We start from the raw sequence: 21,626 nt of genomic DNA, 5'->3' as shown, positions 1-21,626 counted from the left end.
CACACATTTATGCTGATTAGTACCAGAAAAAATGGTGACCTCCGGTCTAGGGCACATCTTTAAATACACTCCGGCTAATGCTCTTTTTAAACCTCCAGCTTTCTTTCCAACTATCCTACCTTAATACCTGCTGCTTGTCTCTGAACAGATGACTGTCTCTTTTATTACAAAAGAAATAGACACCAGTAAGTAGAACTGTCTCAGCTTTCTGATCAGGTTGCTCTGGTTATTTCCATTTACCCAAAAGCTTTTACATTTTCCCTGAAATCTCTACAGAAAAGGTATCCTCCCTTCTAGCCATGGATTAGGCTTCTCCTGGATTATGCCTATTTCTTCACTCATTCTCCATTCTCATGTTTGGAATACAGGGGGTGAGCAAGAAAAAGCCTAATGTAGAGCTTCTGAAGGACCTTACTTGGTCAATAAATTACATATTCTCTCCTGAATCTTGTCTGATTCCTTTCTACTTGCTCTTCTCCTTGTACATGGAAACATGCCTACATCTCTCCTACTAAAAAAGAAAAATAGGGGTGCGTGGATGGCTCAGTCCGTGAAGCATCTGACTTGGGTTAAGTCATGATCTTGGGGTCCTGGGATAGAGTCCTGTTCAGGCTCCCTGCTCAGGGGGAATCTGCTTGTCCCTCTGCTCCTCCCACTGCTGGTGCTTTCTCTCTCTCTCTCTCTCTCTCTCTCAAGTAAATAAATAAGTAGATAAATAAATAAATATGTAAATAAAAATCTTAAAAGAAAAAGAAAAATAAGGACTCTTTGTTCTTCATTCTTTCCTAGATTCCACACCATTTCTCTCATTCTCCTTACACATATGGTTTGGATAAATTTCTTCCACCTTATTTGATGACTCTATAACTACATCCTCTCTCTGGAAATTTTTCCCTTGTTTGGGTTTTGTGATACCATTGTTCTTGGATTCCCTTCTCTTTTACCACTACTCAAATAGTAGGTCTCTTCTTTAAATGTTATTTTCCAGAGTTCTAGTGCTGGGTATTTCCTTCCTCCTCCTGTATACTGTCCTTTGGGAGTCATACATTGATTTACCCAAGTCCTTTATATACATTGTAAACACTAGATCTTTATATTCTTATTGAAACTTCTGAGGACTCCAAACCCAGGTATATTAGCTAAGCATCTGCGTTTGGCTCAGGTCATGATCTCTGGGTCCTGGGATAGAGTCCCGCTTTGGGCTCCCTACTCAGCAGGGAGTCTGCTTCTCTGTTTCTCATTGCCCCTTCCCCCCCTCGATCGCGCCCTCTCTTTCTCAAATAAATACATAAAATCTTTTTAAAAATGGTGTCAGTGCTCTTTGCTCCTGCCGACTCCCTGCTGTAATTTATTGTTTTGAATGTAAAAATGGAGCACAATTCTATTTATCTAATAAAAGTAGTAAGAATATTAGTTCGTATTTATAGTATTTTGCAAATGGATTATCAGGGAAGAAGGATTTACTCTATTCAAGCTCCTTCTGGCTGGATTAAGAATCACATTGACTTGAGACAGATTAACTGGAGAAAATCAAATTTAATAGCATACCTGTGAGGAATCCACACAAACATGGAAATTCCAAAGGCATTTAGGCACCACAAGGCTTATATGAGCTAAGGAGAGGAGTGGCGTCTGAGGATACAAAGGGGAGAAAGACCATTAGCAAGAAGGTGAGAGGAGATGGCTGTAAAACAGAGGTTCCCTATTAGGGAGGTAAGTTTCTTAGGTAAAGAAGAATCTCTGTTCATAGCTGTCTTCCTTATGTAAGTAGGCAGTTGAGGGGGAGGTAAAGAGCTTTTCCTGAATATACTGGTTTTTGATTGCCTTTGACTCAAAATAATGTTCATGCCAAAGTGGCCCGTCTTGGGCCCATCATGGTGGCCTTCCTTTGGCCCCTACAATATGCACCAGCTTATAAACAGCAGAGAGTATAATATTAAATAATGTGGTTTACAGCCATCATTTAATGGTTCTATACATTTCTTTCCACACCCTTCTCCCGTGTATTTTTTTATTTCTTGGTATTTTTTTTACCTTTTAAGATCATATTCGTACAGCATGGTTCAATAAATATTCTTCCTTATTTTCATTTGTGTGAAAGTATCCCCAGCTTTTATGTGTTTCATTTTTTAACTAGTTGGCTTCATGTTTGAATCAAGCCACTGTGTTTTTCTTTTAAGTATTCCGCCCTTTTTTTGTCACTTTCATTTTTCCTTGTTCCTCTTTAAGTTTATCAGCTAGTTATTTTTTGTATGTTCACCTGCACCTCATTTAAATCCCTTTTTTACATTATGCTTTTCCCCTACATTTTAATTCTGTTACATTTAAATATATCTGACAAAAAGTTAGTAACATTGTAGATCTACTGAAATTCTTATCTATTCCAGGAAAAGAAAGACAAACATGTTTAAATCTCATGATGGAACACTTACAAAATACACAGTTAATTTTCAAAACAGCTCTTTTCTAAACCACTCTTAGATGTGGTCTCTTAAAGGTGGGAGAACACTTGGTACTAATAAAATTTGAAGAAGCAGGATAATAAACAACGGATAGATACACATGTCATATATATGTAGAAAGAAGTTCAAATTCAAATATAAGTCATTTCCTATAATTCTTACTAGTGTTTTCTTGTATTTGCATGTGCAGAAAAGAATACACATTGTATGTCTTTTTACAAATAAGGATGAATAAATGCAATAGATGAAGGAATTACCAGCTATATTGATTTGAATAGGGAATATTGTGTGCTGTTCGGTAATGTCTCTAATGCCAGGAAGAAGTAAGACCATTGATTTAAGCTTTGCTAAAATGTCCTGACATCCGTAACTTATATTTTAAGATCTCCATTTCATTAATCAGAAATATATACATGAAAAGGATTTGAACTAAAATCTTTCAATCATAATTTTAATGCTTAAAACCATTCCTTTAAAATGTCAGCTTTGATTCAAGAATTCCAAATCTAAGAGTCTAGCTAAGGAAATGAAATACTTTTAAGCCTTATGCACTAAGGTATTTGTTGCTGTGTAATTTGTGGTGGTTAAAGCTGATGATACTCTCTCTTAATAAAAAAGGATGGTCAAATATATTATGGGATGTAGAGATAATGGAATATTAAGTGGCCATTAAAATACAATGTTTATAAAATATTTGTAATGACATGGGAGAGTATTTATCATATGACCTAAACAAACAGAGATGTGAATTTTACATAGTATGCTTTCAGCCACGTGGAAGAATTTTAAAAGACTAGAAGGGAATACATCAAAATATTAACAGGGGTTATCCCTGGGTGATGGAATTATGAGAAATTTAAAATTATTTCTATTTTCTTTTTTTCAAATATTCTATATGTAGCACACCCTTGATATTAAGAAGACTTGTAAGCTAAATGGTAAAGTTTAATTTAGAATACTCTAATTAGTAACTAGTTATTAATAGAATTCTCATAAAAATTAAGTTAACATGTACCCTTATATTGGAAAAGAGATCTCTGTCGTTTTTTCTTTTTGTTTTGTGGGATGTCAGCATCCTGAGAAGTTGACCACTGAAGATTCATTGGTTTTGTAATTTGAAAGTGGGTTGCGAGGGTGGACATAGTAGGAACTTGGAGGGGGAAGAAAGATACAAGGCAATTTAATGCATTAACTACAGCACAAGTATATGTGTGGCTTCAGTTTGCCAGAGATTGATAGAATGTTCTCTTCTGATTTCTGCAGCATCAAGTCATGGGTGGATAAGATGCAAGAAGACCTTGTCACACTGGCGAAAACAGCAAGCGGAGTCAATCAGCTTGTTGATGTGAGTAACATCCCAAGAAGTTTGTTAATCTTTTCCTTGATTTGAATGCAGTACTATCTTCTCGGAAACTGCATTTCTATACTATGAATAGGACATGTTTTTTCATGTGAATCGGGTAGTGAAATTCGGAGAAGGAGCCTTGGTACTTCTAGTACTGCTAGTTATTATTATTTTTTTAAGGATTTTGTTCATTTGTGATAGCAAGAGAGCGAGAGAGAGAGAGAGAGAAGCGAGAGCGAGCGCATGAGCTGGAAGCAGGGGCAGAGGGAGAGGGAGAAACAAGCTCCCCATGGAGCAGGGAACCTGATGTGGGGCTTGATCCCAGGACTCTGGGATCGTGACCTGAGTCAAAGGCAGATTCTTGATCGACTGAGCCACCCAGGCGCCCTGAGACTGCTAGTTATTGTGAACAAAAAATGCCATTCTGAACAATTAATGTAGCGTTTTCACCACACCCTACTGTTTACATGCAGCCTTACCTTAGATGAGTTCATGTGATGTGTAGAATCCCCTAGAATTCATCTTGGGGTTTTTATGTTCCCGTTCTTCAGAGTATATTTTAGAATCTCTCACACAGTGGTGACTTGAAGTCCTGTGATGGATTCTTTTGAATATCCTCAGTGGGAACACATGTTCTTTCTTTGAGGGTAGATTTTATTTTTAAAAATGGTTGGAAAGTGTTTATAGCCATGTCTAGAGACTAGAGTGAGTCATTGAGATGGGTAATAACGATTTTTGTGCAAGAAAAGAAGACATTCTAAAATATGGTTTTTCTTACGATTTATGAAATGGCTATGAAAGTCACTCCAACATGATTCTTGAAAATGATAGCAACATATAAATATTTGTGTAGCATCTTAAATAGATTATTTTCCTTGGGTAAGAGTGTTTACATGTGTAGGTTCCATAAGATTTATTAAAAATTAGATGTCATTTCTTTAGAGTCTCACTACTTCCATTCCAATGTAAGTAACAGTTTGAAAGTGCTTTTATCTTGTGTTCTTAGTGATGCAATGAGACCTTTTGTTTTCCACAAATGTGATGAGTCACAGAGGTGAGATATGGTATAAAAGCAAGTTCATGTATGATACATGAACATTCATCATAGGGATATATATATATGTGGGTATTCCTCCCAGGGGGACACTGAAGTGTATGGTTACCTTGTGTATTGATCAAACTTCATAAAGAAACATACTGAAGTATGTTGAAGAAACTTAAGTATCTGTGACATGAGCTAAGGAATGTATTGGGAAATGAAAAGTGTTCTTTGTGAATAACAGTGATTGAATTTAATTCTAATCAACACTTATTAAGCACAGAGTATGTCTCAGGCTGTGTCCAGGCTGTCAAAGGTTGACAGAGATGCATTTCCTCTCTTCAGAGGACCGACACTGTATGACTCAAAAATCCTTCCTTTGAGGGTGCAACGGTTCCTGTAAGCTGATGCTTGGGGTCCGCAGTGATTCCTCATAGGAAAAATGTGTTAAAATGTCAAATTGTGCAGGATAATAAGGTGAGCCTCTGTGAAAGTGATGGAGTTTGTGGCATGAGGAAAAAAGAAATGAGAATTGACAGATTCTGGTTAGAAGTGATATGACTGTCTTTATTGACAGTTTGAGATTAAAAATAAACTGCTCTTGGGAGCTCTTCTTCCCTCCTCTCCACTGTTTCCCTAGCCTCAAAAACCACTTTCTTGGCTGACCTCACTTTTCCTTTTGGTGTTAATGTGTGAACCCTTTCACTGAACCTGCTTTTTGCAATGAATCACTTAAAAAAAACACATACACACACACACACACAAAAACCTCACCTGATTTCCATTATGCTTTATCAAGTATAGATTATTAAGAACAATGCAAATCTTGATGAATGAATAGATGGCCTAGTCTGAATTAGGATAAAAAAATAGAATGGGCAGGATGTAAGAAAATCCCCACAATGTTCTGTTTAGGAGACATATACCTAATTATGTGACAGAAAACTGTACAACTAGAAGAATTATATAGTATGTAACAAGGCGGGGGGAGAGAGAGAGAGAGCAAGAGCAGAATCTATTATTGGAAAAAGAATTTAAATATTGGGGGCACATGAAGAGTGTTATTTTACATAGAAAAATGATTCCATATGCCCCTTTCCTTTGGTCTAGAGAGCAAAGGTCCATGATGGGGGCCAGAGGGTTGCATTTCTTTTTGGCCATGGGAACGTAAAGCGCAGAGTAGCTGAAGGACACCGGTGTTAAGAGTGAACTTTATGCTGAGTTTCGGGTTATTGGATGCATGGTGAGGATCAGAAGTTGAATAGAGGAATTTAGCAGATTCCTGGGTTGATATTTAATATTGTGGAAATGATAGTTCTTCCCAAATTATTTAATGGAATTGTTTTTACTGGCATCGCAGGGCACAGCTGGCTTTTTGCTTGAAGGCTCAGAAAGAAGCAGCTGCAATGAGGCACCATAGCTAAAATCAGACATCTTTCCAATATTATAAAAACGGCTTTCTGGTTTCCTAAAAACACTAGCCCGGGGAGAGGGGTTGATAATGATTAACGCATTGTGTTAATTTAAGGCGGACATTGTGTTACTTTGATGCATTTATGTATTGCAGTGTGGTTGTAATGATATCCGTCACATTACATACCTATAATACATTATTATTGTCTGTTTTTAACAAACTGTACACAGACTTTCGGATTGTTTCTTCTAATTCTTGAAAAATGCCTTTTATCTTTTGATGGGGGTTCCATTGAATCTCCAGATGGCTTTGAGTGGTATGGCTGTTTTAACAATATTAATTCTTCCAATCCATGAGCACAGGATGTCTTTTTATTTGTTTGTATCTTCTTTGAAATCTTTCAGCAAAGGGAAGACATTTTATTACTTTTATTTATTTATTTTTTCTTAAAGATTTTTTAATTTATTTGACAGAGACAGCCAGAGAGAGAGGGAACACAAGCAGGGGGAGTGGGAGAGGAAGAAGCAGGCTCATAGCAGAGGAGCCTGATGTGGGGCTCGATCCCATAACGCCGGGATCACGCCCTGAGCCGAAGGCAGACGCTTAACCTCCGTGCCACCCAGGCGCCCCACATTTTATTACTTTTAAACACACACACACACACACACGTAGACACACGAATCCCTGTAGCTGGCAGATGGAGAGGCTGATCATCATAACGAAGAGGTAACATTTAAAAAATTAAGGTGGTCTTAACCTTGGAAACAAAGATTTTTTTTTTTTTTAAAGATTTATTTATTTGTCAGAGAGAGCGAGAGAGCTTGAGCACAAGCAGGGGGAGAGGGAAGGGCAGAGGCAGAGGGAGAAGCAGACTCTACACTGAACAGGGATCCTGATGTGGCACTCGATCCCAGGACCCGGGATCATGACCTGAGCAGACGCTTAACTGACTGAGTCACCCACGTGCCCCGGAAACCAAGTTTTTAAGTTTATAAAACATTTATTAGCAACCATTTTGTCATGTAATATGTTGATAAAATATTTCATGTAAAGATATAAATTAAATTATATTTTTATTAAATTTCAACTAATATCTAAATTATCAGGTATTCTGAATGAATAGGTTCTATAATAATGAATTTGTTTTATGAAAAAGGTTTTTTTTTTTTTTTTCCAAGAGAGAGCATGCACATGTGTGGGGGAGGGAAGGGCCGAGGAAGGGGGAGAGAGAGTTTTTTAAAAAAGATTTTTATTTATTTATTTATTTGAAAGGGGGGGGGGTAGAGAGCACAGGGAGGAGCAGAGGGAGAGGGACAAACAGACTCTGTGCTGAGTGCAGAGTCCGATGCAGGGCTTGATCCCAGGACCCTGAGATCATGACCTGAGCTGAAATCAAGAATCCAACGCTTAACCAACTAAGCCACCCACGTGTCCCTGAGAGATAGAATCTTAAGTGGCTCCAAGCCCAGCTTGAGTCACATGTGTGATCTCACAAGCCTGAGATCAAGACCTGAGCCGAAATCAAGAGGGGGTCGATGAACTGTCTGAGCCACCAGATGCCCCATGAAAAAGTTTTTTTTTAAATAGATTGATAAATACAAACTTCTGTTTGTTTTTCTATAAAATACACTTCTGAATCTACAAAAAGTGATAGTCGAAGAGAACAGAACTCTGCAAGTAGGTCAGAGATCCTCGGTCGCCCCACCTGACTGACCCTGTTCCGGGGAAAGCAAATCATGACACTGTAAGCAAGTCACAAGCCTCCGGGAGATTTGTTGTGTCTTTTGTTCTGTTTCTTTGTACCTCCCCCTTTCCCTTTAGGAGCACAAGACTTTCTCACAGCCTCCTCTTAATTACCAAAAAACCCAAAAACAAAAAGGGACTGATGGTTATCATTCACATTAAGTCTGTAGTAACTCTTTCATCTCTAAGCAGAACATATTTGATATTAGGAAGCAGGTGTGAAGACTATATTTTGAAAGAGGGTAGAGTTTTTCCAAATAGGTCCTTTTCCTGGTAGGGGTCAGGTGGGGTGGGGGGACCCACTGAATCTGGACTGAGGTGAGGCACAGGTTCAGAGGATGCAGAATTGAAGGAGGCTGGTGTGGAGTATCGTAAACTCACGCCACTCTCAGAATGAGTGAGTAGCTCCTGAAATTTTGTGCGCTGGGTCCTCACTTGCCTCACCGGATGCCTCACCCTGGGGCCCAGGGACAGTCAAGGCCTGATTCGCTCTATATCTTCTGCTCCCTGTGGCTGGAGGCATAGACATTTGCAGCCTTCTGGACATCACACTAATCCCAAGCCTCTCTCTGCTGCATTTTCTTCCCTGTTCCTTTCCCATCCTACATACGATACCAGGTCTCTCTTCCAGTTTTCTTTCTTTCTTTTTTTTTTTTTCTTTTTTGATGCTTTTTAAGCTTCCCAGACTCATCTTGTGTTTATGTAGGGCGCAGTGACTATTCCTATAGTTATTCCCAACAATATGTGTATTTTGAAATCTTCGCCCACATCATCTGACACTGCTCTATACTCTCCTTCTATTTCAATTCTAATGTTGTGTTGTATCTTCTGACAATGAAGGATGGTATGGGAATCCAAATTTTTTCTTAATGGAGATTATCGTATCCTTTTAGCTTTCTAAGAGAGTGGAAATTATGCCTGTCACCTTGTTTCAAGGCTTTCTTCTTAGATGCAAATTCTGTCTGGGTCTCTAGCATGTTAGCCTAGAATATGCAAGCATACTTAAGAAAATTTGTGGATTATTTCCATCCTGCCCCCGGAAGTGTATTTTTGAAGGTAATACCATTCTGCAATGGCATCATCTTAGAACTTTCTGGTTTTTGATTCATTGTTGTGAATTCCTGAGTTCAAGTTATGTGAAAATCAATACCTTCATATTTCAGTATGCTCTCAAACCTGTCAATATGAAACGTGTCTAAATATTGAGCATTCAGTAATCTTTAATTAAGTTAGTATTTACATAAGTGTTTTAAGTGAATAATTTCTTTTCATTAGTAACTCATGGTATTAACAGACTCATGCTTTTACGTTGACATTGTGGTCACGTCACTTATGTAAATAGAATATTAATTTTCTAGGTGGTGGAGAGTTTAATAAATTAATCTGTTTACAAAAGAAGATACTCCAGAGCAGAACATAATTAATCATTGGTGATTCCAACTAGGGAATCAGCAAGATGCAGAGGCAACAAGGGCTGGGATCTTCTTTTCTCCTCTGGGGAGTGCTGCTAAGTACCTGGATGGTGTTGGATTTCCTGGTACCTGCCTGTCAAGTGAGACAGATCCTAACACCCTCTCTTCCTTACAGAAATGTTACAGGGGTAAAAGGGAGTATGAAATGAAACACGAAAGCAATAGAAGATGCTATGAAAAAGTTAAATGCTTACTACATGTTAATATGTAGTTTTATATTCATATTCCTTTATAAAAGTAACACAATTACTTTAAAAAGTAATAGAACTACTTTGTAAGAATAGTATAATCACTTTTCAAATATAACTATTTATTGTTATTTCATATTCTGGTTTTATTTAGAATTGCCTATTCTCTCAATGATGAAATGTAACCAAATGAGTTACCATAATTACATAGGCAACTTGAGCTTGTAGTTATTTTAGGGGGAAAAACACTTTTTTTCTCTAAGTAGACAGAAATCTATTTTGACTGCAGATACTACTATCAGTAGAGAATATGGATTCCCTTTACCCTCGTACTGGAGATCTTAAAGTAAGAAGCTAATTTTTTTTTTTTTAAACAGTGGTTAAGTACTTTCATTTTCAAAGGTATGGAATAAACTCTAGGGGATTTCTAATCTGATGGCGACTTTCAGTATTATATTAACAGGTTTTTAAGTGTGTTCACAAACAGTAATAGTGAAAGACTATTAAAATGTTTTCTTTTTTTTACCTTATCAATCTGTTCCAATATCAATCAGTAATTAACACTTAAGTTATACTAGTACTTGAGGGATAACTGATTATTCATTGTTTTTCCAAATAGCAATCTAATGGTTTGGTAATACTAATTGCAGAGAGAGTGATAGAATGCTGCCTGTGCTCTTTTCTTGTCTCCGAGCCATACAACGAAGATGGAAGCTAAGAACCCCTAAAAGATATAACCAAGCCGTAGCTCCTCTACAATGAAGATGAATGGCATAAAAGACCAACGTTTGCTACTGCCCGCTCTCAGTATACAACATACAGCTTCTGATTATTTATTTTCCCTGAAGACATTTGTTGTCTTTATACCTAGAGCTGTGGTTCTAAGCCAGGGGCAGTTTTGTCCCCCAGGGGACATTTGTCAGTGCTTGGAAACATTTGTGATTGTCACAAGCGGGGGAGGGGAGGTACTCCTGGCACCTAGTACGCAGAGGCCCAGGATGTTGCTAAACCGCCCGCGATGCACAGGACATCTCACAACTAAGAGTTACCTGGTAAAAATGTCTGTGGTGCTTAGCTTGAAAAACTGCTCTAGAAGGACTGAAACGTTTGAGGCAAGGCCAAATGTGTGGAATTCTTTAAATGAACATAAATGTGTAAAGTTGTCTATCAGCATTGGTAGGTAGCACTTTTGCTTTAGAAAAGCCATTTGTTAATAAGGTATAATGGTTAAGAACAAATTAAACAGTGCCGCTTTTTAAAATTCTTTTGTTGGCAGTAAAATGAATTTGGGTCGTTTGGGGTTAGGGACATTAAGCAAGCAACTCACTCAGCCTATGGTTAATTATTTTTTAATTTAGTTTTAATGGAATCTAGTATGATCTCTTCCCTTTTAATTGCGTATGAGTTTGCTGCTCAAAATGCATATACAATTCATATATAGCTCCGGATATGTGAAGGGAAAGAGGCTAGATTAAAATGTCATCTCTGGAATTAATAGACAAAAAAAAAAAAAAAAAAAACCCAAGTAGGTGGCTTCTTATTTTATGCTTCTTAATGCTTTTCTTGTTTTAATCATTAGTATTCCTTTTTTTTTTTTTAAATTCTGAGTGTTTATTTTTCTTAAGGATTTTGTTTATCTGAGAAGGGGAGGGGCAGAGGGGGATGGAGAGGGAGAAGCAAACTCTGCGCTGAGCATGCAGCCTGATGCGGGGCTCAATCTCTGGACCCTGAGTCGGGTGCTTGACCGACTGTGCCATCTAAGCACCCCTAATTCTGAGTGAGTTTCCTTCCTTCCTTCCTTCCTTCCTTCCTTCCTTCCTTCCTTCCTTCCTTCCTTCCTTCCTTCCCTCCATCCCTCCCTCTTTTCATTTCTTTCTTTCTTTTCTTTCTTTTCTTTCTTTCTTTTCTTTTCTTTTCTTTCTTTCTTTCTTTCTTTCTTTCTTTCTTTTTCTTTCTTTCTTTTCTTTTTAAAGATTTTTATTTGAGAGAGAGAGACAGAGAGAGCGTGAGTGGGGGAGGGGGCAGAGGAAGAGGGAAAAGCATACTCCCCACTAAGCAGGGAGCCTGATGAGATGCGGGGCTCCATCCCAGGACCCCGAGATCATGACCTGAGCTGAAGGCAGACACTTAACCGACTGAGCCACCCAGGTGCCCCTGATTCTGAGTATTCTTAAAGATAAACTCACTCTTTACCTTATGTGTGAAATGTCTCCAAGCTAAAAACTGAGGATTTCTTGCTATGAATCTTTTTTTGCCCAACTTAGTCTTTGTTATAGTTTAGTTACTGTGATCCAGGAATGAGCCCTTACATTTCACTGGCATTTGTGTTTAAATATTAGCGTCTGTTCCTCCGTGTAGTATGGAGAAAGCATAGGCATGTTTATGGTTGGTGCTTGTTCTGGTCCTTCTACCATCCTTTTTTTTTTTTTTTCCTTTTTTACTTACCTTCTACCATCTTTAATGCAAGCTTGAAAGCATCACCATCAAATTGTTAATAAGAACTAGAATGAGTAGCAATATATGCCATGGAAGGTTCTCCAATTCTGACTTCATTCTTCTTAAATATTCTTCTTAAAGATAATGTCTCATTTGAAATGTGATACTGTCTCAGCTAAAAAGGTGTATCATATCAAGTAGAAAGAGTGGAAAGAGTAGGGAAACATTGAACTCTTGTGTTTGATTTTTGAATGCCAGTTTGCCTTATATATCATCAGAAATATAAGCACTATAAATTTGAGAACATGATCAATTATATATGTGTATGCATGTGTATATGTGTATATCTGTATATGTGTATAATTACATGGGTGTGTATACATACATTCAAATGATGTTCGTAGTAAGCCAGTGTTATATCTTGAATTCTTTCTAAGGTGCTGATTTTCCTAGAAGTTCTGAATAAGATAGCTTGGGGTTGACCATATTGTAAGGTATAAACCATTACCCTAAATTTTTTCCCCACTTTCAGTATTCTTATTTATTGTTTACAGACAATTTACGTATCTCCTACCCTTTCCTTTAAGTTAGTGTGACAATTTTCCATAATAAACAAAGAGCAGCTTTGGTCAAGAATGGAATGAAATAGCAAAAACAAAAAGCAAAAAAACCCAAATCACTGCTGCTTTTAAAAAACCAACACTGTCACCAGTTATATTCAAACAAAAACACACAAACGATGTTTTCGCGAAACATGTCTTCAGCATTCCTTGCGACTGGCTGTCCTCACCCCCACGCACACGGCAGGGCTGCGTCAGCCCGTTTGTCAGTTTGTCAGTCTGTCAGTTTGTCATGCTGGCTCTGGGAGGCTCAATCAGCTTCACATTATCCGGAGGCCCTGGATGGAAGATGGAGGTCTTGAAATCCCAAATGCTCATGGCTCCCATCGATGCCAGTAGTGCAGACTTTGTGACAGTCTTGCTTGTCCACCTCATAGACACTGAGTGATGCCGTTCTGGTGCAGTGTCTCCAAGGCTGGGTTGCGGTCCCCAGTCGTGGCTCTCGTCCGTGGTGCGAAAGCATTCCATGGCAGACATGTTACGCCGGATGCTCTGGTTCGGAATGTCTAGTTTGGACATGAAGGTTGAGCAGCCACGGTCATCCCAGTTAAAGAGCCGGGGCAGCAGTCATGGCCCGCAGTTGCAGTGCTCTTCTCCGAGACAAGTGACACACTCAGGAGGGGCAGGAACTCTGTTTCCAGAGTTGAGACCTGCGCGCTTTTTGACATATTGGCAACGGCTACGATGCTGTCATGGCTGACCCAGGCCAGGCTGTTCCCACGGGCAGAGAAGCTGACCCCACGCACCCAGCCACCAGTGCCGCTGCCACCGAACTCTGACACGGGCTGACCAAAAGCCATCTCGCTGCCCCAGGGCATGCTGGTTGGCTTTTCATCCACTGCTTGAATGTAGGCAGAAAACACTCTGCATTTGGAATCAATGATCCTGCTGCCAGCCAAACATGGTTGGAATGCCAGTCCAAGCTGAGGAAATACCCTGAATTTTATAGCTGTCCATGACAGTGTCTCACTTTGCCTTTCAATCGATATTTTCCAATAATTCATTGTATCACACACATTCTGATTTATTTCCTCCCTTATTAATACATATATCCTGCAAAGTGTGGCTGCAATCCCATCTTTTTGTCTATCGTAACCCATGTGGTTTTACTTTCCTCTGAATTCTGACAACACAATTTTCTGTACCTCTTCAGTGAAACACTTATTTTCTTCATATTGATCATTACCTTATTTTACGTATTTACTCTATTTTTGGGATCTAATTATCATTGTGGTGTTGTATTTATATTCCATTAGTTAATCGCATAGCACCTTACATAGCTTTATTGTTTTTTTAGGTTCAAAATAAATACTAATTTTAAAATACAAGGAGGAACTTGTTGTAAGTCAGCATTTACATTCCTAGCAAAGCTTAGGTGCAGTAACTAGTATCTACTGGTTACTAGTTACCAGTGTTACTAGTAACTAACCCTTGTAGGCTCTGTATTACATGTTGGGCTGTACCAGTGAACAGAACAGGCAAAAATGTCCTCTCAAAATTTACATTCTGGTTAAAGGAAATAGGAAATATATAACAAACGAGATACTTAGTAAATTGTTAGATTATGATGTTTGCATTTGCTTAAAGGTAGCTGAATAGAAATCTCAAGCCATGAAAAATTCAAAGGTATTATCCTATTTCAGAAAGCTGGGTTATAGGGGAAAGGAAAGAAAAGGCTATAATTTAAAGTGATTTTTACCAATTGTGTTAAATGCAACTGACAGTGTATTAGAGAGTATTAAATGGGGGGGGATTTTCAAAACTTGACATTTATTTCTGAGATAACATCACTTAGTATTTTAATTAAAGAGGACAAGGGGAGTGTTTGAGGAGATCAGGAGTTAATTAGTAAATACTACATATTCTTTTATGGCAGTATTCATTTTTTTTTAACTGCGCTAATTTTCAATGGAGGAAGATAGACTTTTAAAAAATGTTCTTTGTTGTTGGTAAAATATATTCTAGTAACACTAGATCTGAATTGACGTTAGTTATTTTTTACCTTAGATGAAGGATTCTTCACATATCTGAACATCTCTTTCTGTTGGCCAGCTTGTCTGATGATGTAACTTATGATAAATAAAAAGAAGGACTTTATTATAGTTGTGAATCATTGCAAAATTTCTTAAGGTAAGGGAACTTTGATCTTAAAAGTGACCATGAAAGAGCATTATATCATTCTTTTGTGTTAATACATCTTTTAGAAACAAGACATTCTCAGTTGCTAGGGAACAAGTAGTTCAAAAGCCCACAAAACACTTAATAAAGAAGAAAAAAAATATAACCAAGCCATCCCACATTGCAAAATTTAAGTAAAAGTAAGTGAAATTGATTTTGTGAGTCTCTAAAGCAGTTGAGGTGACAAGGCATCTCTTTGCCTGCCTGCATTATTAGTACTGAAGATGCGAGAATGTACTCCTGCTAGCCAATAAAGGCAGTGAAATGAGAACGATGGTGGGAGTTTGGTCACATTTTCTTTTAATCCCTCTCCTTATTATGAGGTAGGATCATATTCATTCATCCAATTCATATATAGTTTTGGACAGTGTGTGCACATTTATTTTGATATTTTTAGCTCAGGATCCTACATTATTGTGAGGGTCATAATAGGAGTCCTGAGATAATTTCCTTATTTTGTAAAGTCGAACAGAAATTGTACATTTCTCACAATAGAGCTCATTCTTCCTATGAATGAAATGAATCGAATGAGTAATGAAATGAAGGTGCAAAGTAGTAATTAATAATGTTAATCACAACTTTCAAAGCATGGGTCTTTCTTAGCATTTTTATTTTTTGGAAGAGTGAATCACTCGAGGAGTTATTATAGACTTATTATCCAGAGGCTGATTATTATTGTTAACTGTCAGCTGGGAGCTCTTCACAAATAGTTCACTGTTTTAATTTTCCTTTTTTTTTTTTTTTTAAAGATTTTATTTATTTATGTGACAGAGAGACAGCCAGCGAGAGAGGGTACAGAGCAGGCGAGTGAGAGAGGAAGAAGCAGGCTCCCAGCAGAGGAGCCCGATGTGGGACTCGATCCCGGAATGCCGGGATCACGCCCTGAGCGGAAGGCAGACGCTTTAACGACTGCGCTACCCAGGCGCCCCCCATTGTTTTAATTTTCTATTGTTAGTGTAACAAATCACCAAAAATGTATTGGCTTATAACACAAATTTATTATTTTACAACCTATAGATCAGAAAGTCTTTCCCTTGGCTCATGGACCCTTTCCTCCATCTTCAAAGCTAGCAACATTGGATTTCTCCTAATGTTGCGATCTCTCTGGTTTCCTCTTGCATAGTCACGTCTTCCCCTTTTCAGGATCCTTGTGATGACATTGGGCTCACCAAGACTGTCCAGGATAACCTCTTTCTTTTCAGTTCACCTGATTAGTAAAATTTCATTTCATCTGCAAAATTAATTCCCCTCTGCCATGTAACTGCATATAGTTGCAGGTTCTGGGGATTAGCATGTGGATACCTTGGGATAGCCATCCCTTCTGTCACTCAGTACTGTCTGAGTGCTGCTTTCCTTTCACTAGTCAGATGTCTGCTTCTTCTGCCCTTGATGCCCCTAACTATTGTGCCACATGTAGTGAAAGAATGTGATTCGTTCAGTGTGTTTTCATCATTTATACAAATTTTTCGTACCTGTTTCCTCACAGGCCATTGAATAAGAAGTTAGCTGCTCTAGTTCTGATATGTCCTGATGCAATTAGTCAGGGGCCAAGGTCAAGGTCATACATTAGAATATTGCTACCCATTTGTAAGGAAACATGTAGGACTCTTCTTTCATCAGGGACTGTCAAACGGAAAACTTGTCTCAGGAAGATGAAAGTGGGCATGGCAGAAATGTGGATTGTTTACTCGGGACAAGTTCCATGGGAGGGAAGGGGTTGCCAAAATTTACATATTTAAGACTTAATATGCAGAAATTTCTGTTTCTCTTTATGGAACTTACTCATGAGCTGCCATTCTCTCTCACCTGGGGGAAAAAAACTTAGTCTCAGAATTTCAAGGTTTCTGTCCCAACTCCCTCCCAATAATCTCTAGTTTTCTTGACTTTGCTCCTTGGCATCTGGGTGCAAGGGCAAACATGTGACAAGATGTGTAGTATATTTGCTCTTTTCTGTGCTCTTGGCATAGATACTGAATGTGAATGCTACTGAGAACTTGGCTAATCTCTTCAGCCTCCTTAGGGCGCCTTGGCTCTGGGTGGTTTGTGCCATCAACCTTCAGCTGGAACTCTGCTCCCTGCTGTCCGTCTCTCAAGCTCTGCTTTGGGATTCCCTTGATTCTGCACTGACGCAGTCTCCTAGCAGACAGATTAATGCTGAGCTACCTTTCTTGTTCATCGCAATGGGATTTCCTATTTTTCCACATCCTGCTGAAGACCAGGGAGATCCAGGGCCGAGTGGTATTGCACATCCGCTTTGCCTAAACATGCCACATTACCATTTTACCTTCAGCTGCTTCGGGCAGTGGTTTTCACCTTTACAATGTGAAATGGGAACCAAACTGCCTCCACTCTGATACTCCAAAGCCTGAATTTCAGTATTCTCACTAATACAATGGTTAATTAAATGTATTTTTGAGGTTTCTTCAAGTGAGTAAAGATATAGTGTATGTGGAACACCGCAGACTGGTATAGAGTAGAAGCCTAAAAGCGATTGCAATACAGTCTTCTAGGTCTTCCATAACTTGGAAGCCTACCTTGCTTGCAGTAAGCATCTCTGGGGTATCTGTGTTATTCTGTGGCATGATAGTAAGTATTATGATTTCTGAAATATTTCTTTAGGTATGTTTATGAAGCAATTACATCAATCATTGGCGTCACTTTTTAAATATTATACTTGAGGTTATTTTTAAATGTATCATTCTGAAGATTACCTTGGAACTATGGACTTGGAGCAAAAATTTAGAAGTTTCCAGTGAAAAAAGGAAGAGAAACTGTATTCTCTGTTGTCTATGAATGTAATAGTGAATGGTCATTAAAGCCAGTTAATTAAGATTTGTAAGAAAGCAAGAATGGACAGGTGACAGATACTCTTTCTGTCAAGACTTGTGGCATGGATGGAAGTGAGAGGATTTGAACTGCAGAAAAATTAAGACATATGAGTATATCCGTCAGGAGGAAAAACATCCTGTCTAGGATTCTCATTATATGCTACATTCTAGTAGAAGAAATGGAAGCCAGTGTCACACAGCGTAAGAGGAATTGAAATCTGATTTGAATGGAGCTCTGTCTGGTATCAAAAACTCATATTATTCACACTGTGTTCTTTTTTTTCCTTTTTTTCTGGAAAGAGATTGGATAAAATGGTAAAACAGACAATTATTTTTAAAAAAGAAAAAAAAAAGGGGGCACCTGAGTGGCTCAGTCAGTTAAGCGTCTGCCTTTGGCTCAGGTCATGATCCTGGGATCGAGCCCTGTGTTGGGCTCCCTGCTCAGCGGGGAGTCTGCTTCTCCTTCTCCCTCTGCCCCCTCCCTATTTGTGTGCTCCCTCTTTCACACTCTCAAATAAATAAATAAATAAAATCTTAAAAAAAAAAAAAAAAAGAAAAAAGAGACTATTAAGAGAAAAAGAAGTATTGTTAAGGTTCTGTTTTAAAAAATCACGTTAACATGTTAAATATTTTAGAAATGGGGTTTATTTTAGTGGCAGGAGGAATTATAAATGTATGTACTTTGTAAAAATATATAATCTTAAAGATCCACTTGAGCCCTTCTCCTCCAGAAACTTTTACTAAACATATACCAGGAGACTTCTGTGAGCCTTCGCAGTACCTTTTGCAATAACGAAGAATATTGTAGTCTTTAAAACCAGAAGCAAGAACTGCTTCTAGTGGTGGGGCTGTTCTATGGTTTTAATTAATTTTTATTACCAAGAAAACATTTCAGATGTGCTTTTATACATGAAAAAGACAACAGGATATTTATATTGGGGCTGTAGATGTAATTTTCCTTGACTTCATTTATTTAAAGTTTATTTGTGAGTTAGATACTGTTTTTTAAACTTTTTCTAAGCATTTGAAATTAAAAAATAGAATCAATTTGAGAGAATATTCTTTATATATTTGAGAGTATCTGCATATACTTAATTGTTTCTCTCTGATTCGTAATCCATTCGTTCTTTAAAGAACTTGTAATATATCTGGCATACGTAGGAAGTGACCTCATAAGTGACCTTACGTTTAGTACATAATGCAAAGTACAGATTGTGTATTTGGAAATGATCTTTACCAACTCTGAATTCTGTCGTAGTCCCCATACCACAGGAAGAAGGGCAGACTTCAAACAGAAATGAACACCATATTAATGGCACAAAGCACGACTGCCTTTCACACCAATTAGCTTTATTGGTTTTGCTGCAAAGAACTAAATGTCCTGAATCAATTATGGTGATGTTGAGGTTTATCTGTTTGCATCCCAAATCAATTAATCTTTTCAGGAGTTCATGTTCCTGGATGTCATGTTAGGCTAAAATGAAAGAGAGAGCCTTGGGCTGAATGGAGTAGTTCATGGACAACCTGGTCTTTAAAATAGGACTCAATAATTTGCCCCTCAGCAGAAAGTGTTAAGCAATCCAGTAATATGCAGGAATTCCAAATAAAAATGAATATGGAGGTTTTATATGACTAGATTACTGTGCCCTGAATAGTTGGGGTGATAAACCTACAGGGTCAAAATTCAAATGAGTATGGGAAAAACCTCATAGTTTGAATAAGTCAAAAATTTTTCGGAGTAAAAGTTTGATGTCAGTCTCTTCAAATGATTAAGTTTGAATGACTTAAACAATTAAAATTTCATGTGAAAATAACGTGTTCTGCTACAATAAATGTTAGCATATGCATCTGTGTATACTTGAAACCAGTGTTTCCCAGTAGCATCCGTGGTCACCTGGAACCGGGCTATAGGACCTGTTGGTAGTATCGCAGAAAGCTGGAGTTCTGCCAGAAAAAGCAGGGTTGAGCTGGTTCCTTGCATGTGCCTGGATTCACTTCTCCTAAGATGGTAAAAACCTGCCAGTCCCTGGCTTTCAAAGATGGTTTAGTCATGCATGTGCAACCCATCTGTTGGGTGCATAAGGGATTTCCTACTCGGCTCAGCCCTGCAGCCACAAGCATGGACACTGTTTTCCCCCATCCCCCATTCTTTACTGTCACCCCCACCCCTGGAGTGTGCAGGCTGTGCAGGACGGGTGCGTCTTATGCCACTCCAGGGAAATCCTTCTATAGACACTGATGTGAGGCCGAATTATAGGCTTCTTTTGCTGCGTAGTTTGATTCAGTGATTCAAAGAAAACAAAACCCTAAAGATGCAGTTTGCTAATAAAAAATATTTGCACTATTACAGATTTAACCGAACTCTAATGCAGACCTCAGTGACCTTCAGTCCCTCTGTGTAATAAAGCTCTCTGTGTTACCTGGATGAAACTTAGCAGGGGTTTCATGCTCTCTCTCTCTTGCTCTCTCTCCTCCCCCCTGCTCCCTTCTCTCCTCTCTTTCTCTCCCTCTTCTTCTATTCATAGGGTTTAGCAGCATACATTGTAATCTCAGGGGTTGTAGCTGGGGATAAACCGTGGGAGGTCTCCTTTAATACATTATAACTTCCCCCTTCCTTCTACTTTGGTTCACTGCACACATCCTCCAAGCCTGACCTGCCATGCCTCCATCCTACTGTTTTCTAGCATGGCCTTTCTTTAAAAAAAAAAAAAAAAAAAAAAAATCCCAATGGCAGTTAATACCAGGTTTTGATTTTGGGGAGGTACCATCTCAGGTCACAAAATTGCATACACAGGGGCGCCTGGGTGGCTCAGTCGGTTAAGCGTCTGCCTTCGGCTCAGGTCATGATCCCAGGGTTCTGGGATCAAGCTCTGCGCATCGGGCTCTCTGCTCAGTGGGAAGCTGCTTCTCCTTCTCCCTGCCGCTCCCCCTGCTTGTACTCTCTCTGTGTCAAATAAATAAATAAAATCTTAAAAAAAAAAAAACCTTAAAAAATTGCATACACTAGATCATTGTGCTACAAGATATTTACAACCTGTTGACATGCTATTTTGACTAGCTGGTGGTCTTATAGCGAATTTTTATTTACATATATATTTTTAACATATCCAAATTCCAAAAAGATCAAAATGAACGAGTGGGTCTTTCTAATCATTGTTTATGGTTTAAAATACATTCTACCGTGAATTTATGAACCATATAAACAATTATTCTTATTAACTTTCTTTTCTCTTCACGCAGATTTATGAGAAGTATCAAGATTTGTATACCGTGGAACCAAATAATGCACGGCAGCTGGTGGAAATTGCAGCCAGGGATATTGAGAAGCTTCTGAGCAACAGATCTAAAGCTCTGGTGGTGAGTTTAAATTGGACCTGCTCCTTTTATTATTTTCCATTACTTGTTTATTTTTCACACTTTATTTTCTTTAGTATGCTTTCTTTACTTTGGAAACGATGTCCATGTAACGTGTGCATAAAAGGTGAGATATCATAGCTTCATTGTGGAACCCAAAATAATCAGTGTATTTCTAATTATTAGTTTATTTTTTATGTTAGATGATTTTATAACATAGGAACAGTATGTTTAATTGGTACATACGTCTATTTATCCATGTGTAAGTTAGGAGGTGTATTAATCATGTTTAAATCTATGATACAACATAAAACCCACAAATATTGCCAGCACCCTTCAAGCTGCCTTTGTAATTGTCTCTTTTGCTGTCACTCTTCCTCCCTGCCAGAGGTGGCCAATACTCATTTCTTTTCTTTTTAAAAATAGATATATCTCACATAAATGTTTTGCGAAACACGGTGGTTGTTAGTTTGCTTGTTTTTCAGCTTTATTGAAATCACGATGTTGTGTAGGTAGCTGTTGGCGACCTGCTTTCTTCCCTCAACGT

The 21,626-nt window shown here is 38.3% G+C and overlaps 1 protein-coding gene and 1 pseudogene across 9 annotated transcripts in view; one reads left to right on the top strand and one right to left on the bottom strand.

The window, feature by feature from the left end:
- The window catches only part of CACNA2D1 (calcium voltage-gated channel auxiliary subunit alpha2delta 1), a 484,525-nt gene that overhangs the window by 80,118 nt on the left and 382,781 nt on the right, over positions 1 to 21,626 (top strand). For all 9 annotated transcript variants that reach the window (XM_044386064.3, XM_026504644.4, XM_044386072.3 and 6 more), the window contains exons 2-3: positions 3,726 to 3,807; positions 20,966 to 21,082. In XM_044386064.3, coding sequence (XP_044241999.1) covers positions 3,726 to 3,807; positions 20,966 to 21,082 — 199 coding nt within the window. The remainder of the gene's footprint in view (positions 1 to 3,725; positions 3,808 to 20,965; positions 21,083 to 21,626) is intronic.
- Positions 12,912 to 16,388, bottom strand: LOC113265638 (actin-related protein 2/3 complex subunit 1A-like; annotated as a pseudogene).

This window comes from Ursus arctos, unplaced genomic scaffold (assembly GCF_023065955.2).
Source record: "Ursus arctos isolate Adak ecotype North America unplaced genomic scaffold, UrsArc2.0 scaffold_3, whole genome shotgun sequence".
Lineage (NCBI taxonomy): Eukaryota > Metazoa > Chordata > Mammalia > Carnivora > Ursidae > Ursus > Ursus arctos.
This window is presented reverse-complemented; position numbering and strand designations above follow the sequence as displayed.